The sequence below is a fragment of the Mustelus asterias genome, chromosome 21 (assembly GCF_964213995.1).
Source record: "Mustelus asterias chromosome 21, sMusAst1.hap1.1, whole genome shotgun sequence".
Lineage (NCBI taxonomy): Eukaryota > Metazoa > Chordata > Chondrichthyes > Carcharhiniformes > Triakidae > Mustelus > Mustelus asterias.
In genome coordinates this window covers 74,210,828-74,223,514 of record NC_135821.1, presented here as the reverse complement: position 1 = coordinate 74,223,514, position 12,687 = coordinate 74,210,828, and the positions used below count along the sequence as shown (strand labels likewise).

The following is a 12,687-nucleotide window of genomic DNA, read 5'->3' as shown; positions in this document are numbered from 1 at the left end:
GGACCAGGGTTCGAATCCCGCCATGGCAGAGGGTGGAATTTGAATTCAATTTTAAAAATCTGGAATCAGGAACCGAATGATGACCATGGAGCCATTGTCGGAAAAACCCATCTGCTTCACTAATGTCCTTTAGGGAAGGAAATCTGCCGTCCTTACCTGATCTGGCCTACATGTAACTCCAGAGCCACAGCAATGTGGTTGACTCTCAACTGCCCGTGAAATGGCCCAGCAAGCCACTAGGTAAGGGCAACTAGGGATGGGCAATAAATGCTGGCCAGCCAGTGACGCCCATGTCTCATGAATGAATTTTTTAAAAAGTAATCGGAGCTTCCATGTCAGCGGTTTGTGGTTGCAGATCACTCTCTCCTTCGCCTGAAGGCACTGAGGTCACTTTCAGCTACCCAAGTGAACTTGCGCAAGCCGAGAAGTAGAGCTGGAGCCTCGGATCTCTCAGCTTTGCCTGCTGTAGTTATTCACAAAGCTACTGGGTTCACCCAGAATTCAAATCCTTCGCTATCACGATCTGCTCATGTTTGTTTAAACAGGGATTATGTTGATTTCATCGCAAGCAGCATCTGACCCAGAATTGGACTAACTGGATTTGAATTTTAATTCATTTACCCTTTTTTGTTACCAGTGGAAGGGTTTGAGTTACTGTAAATGCAGGGGGGACATTTGGGTTAAGATGTTTCCGAGCACCATACAATTCTTCCATTTACATTTTGTCTGAGGACCCTTGTTGAAAGAATAATACACACTGTGATATTGGCTTGCCAAACATAAAGGAACACTGGGATCCTTGTTGAATTGGGGAAACGTAACGAATTACTAATCAATGTAAATACAGCGTTACTTACACTGTGTTTAATCAATAGGCAGATAGCATGGCTTTACTATGCTCAATAAATCTTTGCAATTGGCAGGACAAGGTTGTTATAAAAGCTAATGAGATCCCGGGCTTTATTAATAGAGACACGAGTACAAAGGCAAGGATGCGATGCTAAGTATTTATAAATTACTGGTTAGGCCTTGGCTGAAGTACTGTGCTCAATTCTGGGCATCGCAATTTAGAAAGGATGTCAGGAACTCTGAGAGAGTTCCGAGGAGGTTTATTAGATTGACACTAGAGCACTTTTTGTGGAGAAATTGGAAAAGCTGTGATTATTTTCCCAAAGCAGGGAAAGTTAGCATGAAATTTAATAAGCAGTGTTCAAAATTATGAAGAAATGGGTTGGCGGAGTAAATAGAAATCTGGTTTCCATTTGCAGGGAGAGGGATAATCCTTGACAACAGACTAAAGACAATAGGCAAAAAAAAGAGGAAAGATGAGGAAAAAAGTGATTCATGTCATAGAGTCATTGAGGTTTACAGCATGGAAACAGGCCCTTCAGCCCAACTTGTCAATGCTGCCCTTTTTTTAACCACCATGCTAGTCCCAATTGCCCGCATTTGGCCCATATCTCTCTATACCCACCTTACCCATGTAGCTGTCCAAATGCTTTTTAAAAGACAAAATTGTACCCGCCTCTACTACTACCTCTGGCAGCTTGTTCCAGACACTCACCACCCTCTGTGTGAAAATTTTGCCCCCCCCTCTGAACCCTTCTTTGTCCCTCCCTGATCACCTTAAACCTATGCCCTCTAGTTTTAGACTCCCCTACCTTTGGGAAAAGATATTGACTATCCAGCTGATCTGTGCCCCTCATTATTTTACAGACCTCTATAAAATCACTCCTAAGCCTCCTACGCTCCAGGGAAAAAAGTCCCAGTCTATCCAGCCTCTCCTTATAACTCAATCCATCAAGTCCCGGTAGCATCCTCGTAAATATTTTCTGCACTCTTTCTAGTTTAAAAAACAATGGCACCCCAGTGTGGGGCTCAAACTCAAAACCCTGAGATTAAGAGTCTCATGCTCCACTGACTGAACTACCCAGGCTAGCCATGTAGTGAGTTGTTATGCTGTGGAATGTCCTGCTGAAAAACTGGTGGAAACAAATTAACTTTCAAGAACCAATTTAATATATCCTTGCAAAGTAGAAAGTTGCAATGTTTTGGGGAAAGAGCAAATATGATCATGGCTGATCATCCAATTCAATAGCCTTCCCCCCTATCGTTTGATCCCTTTCATCTCAAGAGCTATATCTAATTTCTTCTCGAAAACATACAGGCTGGAAGAGCAATTAATTGTATCGCTCTTTCAAAGAGGCACCATGGGCCAAATAGGCACCTTCTATGCAACATGGATGATCAGGTCATATTTCATTATTACACATCCTGAAAATCCTGTTTTCAAATGTTCCTGACTTGCAAAGGATTCTCACTACGCTTGTGCTTGTTAAGATGAAACATAATTGACCTTTCACTTATGGAACTGACTAGGAGCATTAGTCACCCGCAGGTTAGCATGAACACTGCTATCTCCCCTTATTCAAAAAAGGTCACAGATAACAGATAGGTGCACTACCCGGTCATACACCAATTCTCCAACTTGCATTGTGGCCTGTAACACCTTCTCTTCCTCAAAAACATGGCCCCTCTCCTTGGTGAACACTGAAGAAAAGTATTCATTCATCACCTCGCCTTTCTCTACTGACTCCATACACAAGTTCCCACTACTGTCCTTGACCGGCCCTAACCTCACCCTGGTCATTCTTTTATTCCTCACATAAGAGTAAAAAGCCTTGGGGTTTTCCTTGATCCGACCCGCCAAGGACTTCTCATGTGACAATAATAAATCAAATCAAATCAAAAATCATCTCAGCTCCAAGACATCTCTGTAGGAGTGTTCTATGCCCAACCATCTTAAGCAGCTTCACCAATGACCTCCTTTTCACCATAAGGTCAGAAGCGGGGATGTTTGCTGATTGTTCAGCATCATTCACAACTCCTCAGATACTGAAGCAGTCCGTGTTAAAGTGCAGTAAGACTTGGACAATATCCAGGCTTGGGCTCATAAGTAGCCAGTAACATTGGCGCCACACAGTGCCAGGCAATGGCTATCTCCATCAAGAGAGGATCTAACCATCGCCCTATGAATTCAATGGCACTGCCATCACTGAATCCTCCACCATCGGTATGCTGGGGGTTACCATCAACCACATACTGAACTTCACTGGCTATATAAATACTGTGGCTACAAGAGACTAGGAATCCTGCGGTGAGTAACTCACTTCCTGACTCCCCAAAGCCTGCCCACAGTCTACAAAATACAAGTCAGGAGTGTGATGGAATACTCCCCACTTGCCTGGATGATGCAGCTCCAACAACACTCAAGAAACTTGATACCATCCAGGACAAAGCAGACTCCTTGATTGGCACCCCTTCCATATATTTTCACTCCTTCCATCACCAATACACAATAGCAGCAACGTGTACCTTCTACAAGATGCACTGCAGGAACTCACCAAGGTTTCTGACACAGCACCTTCCAAACCCATGACCACTACCATCTAGAAGGACAAGAGCAGCAGATACCTGGGAATGCCGAGCCAGCGAAGCCCACATCCTTTGAATGAATAAAAAAAATCAGTAATTTTTATCCTTCAGATTTTATTCGGACTATTTAATACTGATTGCTGCTGAGGTTTGAACATGCATTTTGCACAAATGTCAAAATCCAATACGGAAAAAGAATATAAAATTGTTGCCCAGATATCTGTGGTAATTGGAGTAGTTTTGGTCTTTACGGTTCTGACAAGCATGCTTGAAATGTGGGAAGAGAAATTTCCATGGAACTCCAGCAGCGCTCCTGTGCCATTACTAACCATGAGTCAGGAAAAGTGTGACAAGGAAAGCATGAGAGGGAAACCCACAACAGGAAGCAAGTGAGTAGCATGTGTGTGATTTCAACATGTTAGAGATAAAGTATCAGTGCAATAGATTGCGATAGAACGCTATGACACACTGCTGGGGAGCTGAACAACCACAATAACTATCTGCATTTATGTAGCAGCTTTAGAAAGATGAGGGGGGATCTTATTGAAACTTACAGGATACTGCGAGGCCTGGATAGTGGAGGTGGAGGGGATGTTTCCACTAGTAGGAAAAACTAGAACCAGAGGGCACAACCTCAGGCTAAAGGGACGATCCTTTGAAACAGAGATGAGGAGGAATTTCTTCAGCCAGAGAGTGGTGAATCTGTGGAACTTTTTGCCGCAGAAAGCTGTAGAGGCCAGGTCATTGAGTGTCTTTAACACAGAGATAGATAGGTTGTTGATTAATAAGGGGAGCGGGGGTTATGGGGAAAAGGCAGGAGAATGGGGATGAGAAAAAAAATCAGCCATGACTGAATGGCGGAGCAGACTCGATGGGCCGAGTGGCCTAATTCTGCTCCTGTGTCTTATGGTTTTTTACACAATAAAACATCCCAAGGAGTTTCACTGGATCATTCCCAAAACTTGGCACTGGACCACTTAAAGAGAAATTAGGACAGGTCAAATTTGATCATGGAGACAGATTTTAAGAAGCATGTGAAAGGAGGAAGGATCGGTAAAGACAGACAGGGAGTTTTAGAGAGGGAATTCTCGAGCTCAGGATCTCACCAGCTGAAGGCACAACAGCCTATGGTGGGGTAATTAAAATTGTGGATGCTCAGGAGGCTAGATCTGGAGGAGAGCAGAGATCTTGAAGGGTTGTAGGACGGGAGAGGGTGACAGAGATAGATAAAGGTGAGACCAAGGAAGGGATTGAAAACACAGACAATAATTTTAAAATTGAAACGCTGCTTAAGCAGAAGCCAACGTAGGTGCGCGAGCACAGGGGTGATGGGCGAACAATCGTAGTGCAAGTAGATCAATGGCTGAAGTTTAGCTCATCTCAGATGAAGGAGCAGTTGAAAGGTACGGCTGGTCACAGTAGGCCTGATGTTATGGAGGAGAAAAATAACAAAGGTTCCTGTGCCAGTTTGCTTTCTATTAATCTGTGCCAGAATGTACATATATGGTGACTATAAGTGACAACAGGATTGACCTTGCTCCTACTACCCAAGGTTGAATAGCTTGTCAACACTCACTGTCTTGGCTCACAGAGTGGCCACTTGGCAACTCCCAAGGAACCAATCGAAGGCAGTGCTTTCAGGCGAAGAAGGCAGACAAATGAGGAAGAAATTTTAGCTTCTGAAAGGTTAAAGAAATTCATAGTTATGAAATGTAATCTTGATTTTCTCTTTACTGGCCTGCTATTCGCACAGTGGGTTAGCACTGCTGCCTCACAGCGCCAGGGACCGGGTTCAATTCCAGCCTCGGGTCACTGTCTGTGTGGAGTTTGCATGTTCTTCCCGTGTCTGCGTGGGTTTCCTCCGGGTTCTCCGGTTTCCTCCTACACTACAAAGATGTGTGGGTTAGGTGGATTGGCCATGCAAAGTTGACCCTTAATGTCCCAAGATGTGTAGGTTAGATGGATTAGCCATGATAAATGTGTGAGGTTACGGGATAGGGCCTGGGTAAGATACTCTCAGAGAGTTTGTGCAAACTGCCAAATGGCATCTTTCTGCACTGTAGGGATTCTAATTGATTCTAATGATCCAAAGCTCAGCTGCAAATTTCCAGTTCCCGCTATGATACATTTACCATCATTCCTTATACAATCCCTACCTGCCCCTCCGCATACCAAACATTGTTACCCTCATCTTCTTAAATCCATCAATGGCCTCAGCTCATCAACTCTACAACCTTCCCAGACCATGTTTGCCTGCCTGTGCCTTTCAGTTACGTGTACCCCTTGTCCAGGCACGAAACAGAAGGAACAGAAATCAGGCACTAAGAGGAAGTGACCCATCGGTGACTTGGGTCACTGTCTGTGATTTGGGTCACCAAGTTGGGAATCGGAACCCAGGGACCCGAGTTCAATTCCTGACTTGGGTCACTGTTTCTGCACCTTCTCACCGTGTCTGCGTGGGGTTTCCTCCGGTTTCCTTCTACAGTCTGAAAGACGTGCTGGTTAGGTGCGTTGGCCATGCTAAATTCTCCCTCAGTGTACCCGAACAGGCGCCGGAGTGTAGGCGACTAGGGGATTTTCACAGTAACTTCACTGCAGTGTTAATGTAAGCCTACTTGTGACACTAATAAAATAAACTTTAAAGCTTTAAAAAGAAAGGTTATTAATGAAAACTCACTGAAACAAATGAAGTAACCAAGGTTTGCATTCCAAAACTTGAAAGCAATGAAACCATGTAACTTGCGAGCTGCAAAGTTGTCCACACACACTGACTAACAATGATTCCAATCAATACCGCACAATAACAAATAAGGATAATCTTTCCAATGGGCTGCTTTACAATAAGCACACTATGTGTAGTTAACAGATTTTCTGCTTGTGTCCCTGAAATAATTGCTAAGCAGTTGCTAAGTAGTTCCCAAACACACATATTCTGGAATGAATATGCTGGTAACAAAATACAACGCATTCTCTAACATTTTTATTTGCACCTTAAAGGTAATGATACCTAATTCATTCTAATTAAATAAAGTTCCTTCTCCTTTCATTAGGAGAATTGTAAGCTCTGGCTTAACTCAGTATGGGAACAGCACACCGGTACGCAAATAGCAGCACTTTTAGCTCAGGTGTCGCTAGGTTTTATTACAATTCAACACCAGGCTTCATTTCACATCTTCCATTCTCCAGAACACTCAGTCCCTACTTGCAAAGACGCAAAAAATTTAAATGAATTGTTGCTACAATTATTTTCCATCACATCCCGGAACGATGCCCTGAGTTTGAAAGCCCGGTTAGTCGGTGACATGGTGACAATGCAGTATCCGGGATCAATGGTGGAACCCGGAATGTTGCACCACCGCATTTAGACCGAGCCCCAGGCCTGGGCTTGGTACTTAGGCTTTAGCAGAGGAGCATGAGATTGCTGCTTTTACTGGCGTTACCCTGCTGCAAATGCACCAGCAGCAGATTGTAAAAAGATGAATGTCTGTGTGGAGTATATTTGTAAAAAGCGCATGTTTTAAACACATTCCCATTTTAAAAATTCCATCCTGGTTTTCAAATCCCTCCATGTCCTCACCCCCTCCCTATGTCTGTGTCCTGTTCCAGTTCTACAACCTTTCAAGATCCTGGCACTGCTAGTGGGAATCCCCCGATTCTAATCACTCTACCACTGGCAGCCATGCCTTCAGCTGCCTGGTCTTCGGTATTCCCTCTCCAGACCTCGCTGCCTTGTTTTTCCCCTTTTAGGATGGGGCTTAAAACCTACCTCCTTGACCTCCTTGAGAGATTGACTAGGTTAGGATTGTTTTCGCTGGAGTTCAGACGAATGAGGGGGGGGAAATCTCATAGACACATATAAAATTCTAACAGGACTAGACAGGGTGGATGCAGGGAGGATGTTCCCGATGGTGGGGGAGTCCAGAGCCAGGGGTCACAGTCTGAGGATTTGGGGTAGACCATTTAGGACAGAGGTGAGGAGACATTTCTTCATCCAAAGAGTGGTGAGCCTGTGGAATTCATTACCACAGGAAGTAATTGATGTCAAAACATTGAATGTATTCAAGAGGCGGCTGGATATAGCACTTGGGGCGAATGGGATCAAAGGTAATGGGGAAAAAGTGGGATTAGGCTATTGAGTTGGACGATCAGCCGTGATCGTGACAGGTGGCAGAGTGGGCTCGAGGGGCTGGATGGCCTTCTCCTGCTCTTCCATGTTTCTATATTTCTATGATCTAGTTTTTGGTCATATGTCCAATATCACCTTTTGTGGCTCAGTGTCAGAATTTGTTTGATGACTCTCCTATGGACTGCTTTAGGGTGGTTTAGTATGTTAAAGGCACTATATAAATGCAAGTTGTTGCTGCACATATGAGTTCAGGTTGTCCAAGTACATTGAGACAGCTACCACAGTAGAATTAGTGCAAACAATATTGTCTTGCTAGCAACAGGTTTTCATGATGGATGTCATCCTATCAAACCCCCTCCAAATTCTGTTTCAATGAGATCACCATCTAAACTCCAGAGAATATAAACCCAACTTACTCAGCCTCTCATCAGAGGACAATCCCCTCATCCCAGGGACCAATCTAATGAACCTACGCTGTACTGCCTCCAATGCAAGCACATCCTTAAATGTCGAAGGTGGCACAGCGGTTAACACTGCTGCCTCACAGCGCCAGGGATCCGGGTTCGATTGCCGGCTTGGGTCACTGTCTGTGCGGAGTCTGCACGTTCTCCCCGTGTCTGCGTGGGTTTCCGCCGGGAGCTCCAGTTTCCTCCCACAATCTGAAAGACGTGCTGGTTAGGTGCATTGACCGTGCTAAATTCTCCCTCAGTGTGCCCGAACAGGAGCCGGAGTGTGGCGACTAGGGGATTTTCACAGTAACTTCATTGCAGTGTTAATGTAAGCCTACTTGTGACACCAATAAATAAACTTTAAACTTTAAAACTGCACAAGTATTCCTGATGTGTTCTCACCAAAACCCTGTACATTTGTAGCCAGACTTCTATATTCCTGTACTCCAATCCCCTTGCAATAAATGCCAACATGCCACTTGCCTTCCTAATTGCTTGCTGAACCTAACTTTCTGTGTTCCTTGTGCAAGCATACCCAAGTCTCTTTGAACATCAACACTTACAAGTTCACACCTTTTGATACATATTCTGCGTTTCTATTCTTACAGCCAAAGTGAATAATTTCACACTTCCCCACATTATACTCCATCTGCCACCTTGTTGCCCACTCACATAACCTGTCGATATCTCTTTACATTCACTCTGTGTCCTCCCCACAGCTTACCTTCCCACTTAGCTTAGTATCGTCAGCAAACATCAGAGGCGGGATTTACAGTCTCGCTTGAGCAAGACCGGAAATTCCCACCCGAGGTCAGCGGACATTTCCGTTGTCTGCCCCTCACCCGCTCCGACTCTGTGACGGGCGAGGCAGTAGAACTGTGGCGCATGTCACAACTAGGCTGCTTTGCAGTTGTTCTCATTGGTGGATTCAGAATCGGAAGAATCTGTGGTCACCCCATTGATTAATCTAAGCAGTCACTTAATAACTTTACGGTGATTATATGTCACAATTATTAATCATGCTGTGTGCATTCACTGTCTGCTTAGCCATGTCTGGTAGGAACACCCACACCCGAAACTGACTAAACACCACTGACGGCGGATTCAAGAAGTGATTTCAAGCCAAGCCTGTGATTTCAACTTGAGTTTCTGAAGATACCTGAATTGCACCACGCTGAGGTAACTGCCTTTTCAAGTAACCAACGATACAGAATCATCCATTAAAGTAACACAATATCAAATAGAATGGTTCCCTTCCCGGAGCATTCATTCTTAGAATCTTAGAAATCCTACAGCACAGAAAGAGGCCATTCGGCCCATTGAGTCTGCACCGACCACAATCCCACCCAGGCCCTACCCCCATATCCCTACATATTTACCCACTAATCCCTCTAACCTACGCATGCCAGGACACTAAGGGGCAATTTTTTTTTTTAGCATGGCCAATCAACCTAACCTGCACATCTTTGGACTGTGGGAGGAAACCGGAGCACCCAGAGGAAACCCACGCAGACACGAGGAGAATGTGCAAACTCCACACAGTCAGTGACCCCGAGCCGGGAATCGAACCCAGGTCCCTGGAGCTGTGAAGCAGCAGTGCTAACCACTGTGCTACCGTGCCGCCCACATTAGAAACACATTCCCTCATTCTCCACATCTGCCAGAGTTGTCCAATGTAACAGATTCCCACTGGACAGTGACAAGTCCATTAAGTCCAACATCGCACTTGTCATTTGAACTGACCAGGATCCTACAGGTAAGGTGAAGCAATTCTTCACAAAAAAAATGATAAAGTCTAGAATCCAGTTGGATGAGAGACCAGTTATTATATCTTAATGCAAGTTAGGTATTCATTCCATGCACTGTCACCTGCTAGGTGCTCCAGAAATATACATAGGAACGAGTTCTACAGCGTATTTTGGTGCTAGCAACATTTTCTGAATAATGTGTGATGACAAATTTAATGTCAACCCTGAATTATCCTCAATACATCAGTAATTGTAGAACTAGTAATGTTAATCAGGCTGATTGCAACAAATACATTGCTTCACCTCCTTGGGTGTCACAGAAATTTGTGTTTACCTCAAATGATACACCTACATGCCTCAACTCCTCAAGCCATTTGCTGTGCCAAGCCAAACACTTCTGTTCTTAACAACTCAATTCTTAATTAACTCAAATCCATCCATGACTTGAAAACTGTTCCAAACTCAGGAAATCTTGGAGAGAGGACAGGAAGTAGCTTTGACAAAGGGTCATCTAGCGTCAGCTCTCTTCTCTCCTTACAGATGCTGCCAGACCTGTTGCGATTTTCCAGCATTTTCTCTTGTAGCCCATTGTTTGATAGGCCAGCCCACTCTGACCCTTTGCTCCATTTCACTGATACCATTAGCTTTTCTCTCCTGTTCTTTCCCAGCTCCAAATGTACCTTCCTACACAATCTTCTTCATCCACAATAACACAGTACAATTTTTTTTTAAAATCCAAGATGGTGCTGGAGCGAGGCGACTTTTTGCAAGCTGTGCCCAGCATACTTTCTAATTCTTTTACTCTCGTTCAATGCTTATCTTTCTCTACACCCTAGCTATGACTATGACACTACATTCTGCACTTTCTCACTTCCTTTTCTATGAACGGTATGCGTTGTCTGTATAGCGTGCAAGAACCAATACTTTTCACTGAATGTTAATACATGTGACAATAATAAATCAAATCAAACCTTCCAACATTGGCAGTATCGTTTCATTATGGACTTTGATTTCTAAGTATTGACAACAATGATAACATTTTGCGTGGTGACTTTTTAAAATGAAAAACCAAGATGTATGGCCAAATGATGGACATCACCTTGAGAAGTTTGGGTTATAAGTGTCTGCATTAAGAGTTACTGAAATCAGTGAAGTCTTGAAGAGACAGTAGAATACAATACAATGCCAATGTCAACCTCGAGCAAAAAAGAAACTACATTGAAACAGCTGACTGAAAGGTGACACAATAAGACTTTCTTGTTAATCTCACTTAAAATCCCATAAAGACAAAATGTCCCTTAAGTGACCACGATTGGAATTAAAGCTTAACACTATTTTGAAAAGACTCAGCAAAAGAAACATCCCCAGTTTGCTCGCCATCTCAATTACAAAGTAAATTTTGTGATCCCGTTCTTAACTCCTGCAAATCAAAGAGCAGTATTAACATGGTGAACAGTGCAGTTCACTCCCAGCACTGGACCCAGGCAAGAACTGCACTCACCCTCACGTGGGTGAACATTATTAAACGCAGCAGATTTGAATTACAAGCACTCACTCACTCAAACACACACACACACAGAGCCAAAGAAGGTACATCTCGGTGCTCACCGCCTGCCCCCACACACACACACACTAATGCAAGGGCAGAGGAATAACTATCAGAAGGAAACAGTCTCTTAAGATTTTTTCTTCTATACTTTTTACTCCATCCTTAAAGTCACAAAGCCAATGCTCAAGGTGGATCGGCCAAACCCAAATCCATTCCCCGCTTACTCCAAAAACCAAATTCAAATTCCAATTGAACCCAATTCACGTTCCCCCCACAAGCTGATAAGATAAGGCATCGCACCCCACCCTGGGCTTGACCTGACACTTGATCTGAGCCAAAAGGAGATTGTCAAAGGGAATTAATTGCACCATTTCTCACAATGTAAACCCGAAATTGGCACAGCCATCAAATGCCATTAATGAGTAAACACTCATCTTGGCACAGTTATGGAATGGAACACACATCTTAATAGATGACAGCAAGAGAAAATAACAGCAGGCGTGTAAGGAATTGGAACAACTGGCAGAACACGATGCACTAAAGCCAACCAAGAAGACTGTTCTGGAGAGAATATTGGCTGAATTTCCTGAACTCAGCCACAGATGAAGTCCATCCAGCCTTTACTGTAAGTGGTGCTTCCCTTTAAGGCAGATCAGTAACGAACCAGTCCTTAATTCTGTCTATTCTCCCGGCTTTCGACTGCTGCCAAACACACATTTCCCGACACCTATACTATAAGATACAGTTAATGATTAATTTCCTGCACGTTGTTTATGCGCCCTTTGCACAGTGCAAAATAAAAAGGGGGAAATCACATCAGCCTGCAGGCAGCACTCTGAAATGACTAGTTCTCCTTCGCAATGTGTGGAGGAATAAACTTTTTTTCCTCTCTCTCTTTGCACGCAACTTCTAGTGAGTGCTAGCAAGGGAATCAGCTGAGACTTACCCTGCTGTCCTTGCACAAGGTTCCTCCTGACAGCCAGGAGGCTGTACACAGCCAGCAGTGCGGGCAGGAGATGCGGCTCTGGTGTCAGGTGAAATGACAGAGACATGTCGCCCGGGCACAGCTGGACCATCCGGCTGGGTTTCGCCTGTCAGAGCGATTTAATGGGACTTCAACAACCCGCCCCGTCCCAGCAAAGCCCGCCCCTCTACCAAACCCCCTCACCCCATTGGCCCCCAAAGTTTAGACCCACTCTGCTACCGACTACTCCCTCCTGTCAATCATTTGGAACAATTTATTTCAGGCTCCAAATAAGGGTAAAAGTGACAAATCTGCAAACATTGACCCAGCAGTGACACCAGGGAGAGAGGGTTATAATTAATACCAGTGGACTAGCCTCAATATCTGTTTAACATACAAAACAAACCTTGATTAGA

General features: G+C 44.2%; 1 protein-coding gene across 1 annotated transcript in view; it reads right to left on the bottom strand.

Moving 5' to 3' along the window:
• LOC144509413 (discoidin, CUB and LCCL domain-containing protein 1) overlaps positions 1-12,432 on the bottom strand; it is a 147,560-nt gene extending 135,128 nt beyond the window's left edge. Inside the window, exon 1 of the mRNA XM_078238258.1 lies at positions 12,254-12,432. Within this exon, the coding sequence (XP_078094384.1) occupies positions 12,254-12,383 (130 nt within the window). The 5' untranslated portion in view covers positions 12,384-12,432. The remainder of the gene's footprint in view (positions 1-12,253) is intronic.
• Positions 12,433-12,687: the final 255 nt, after the last annotated feature.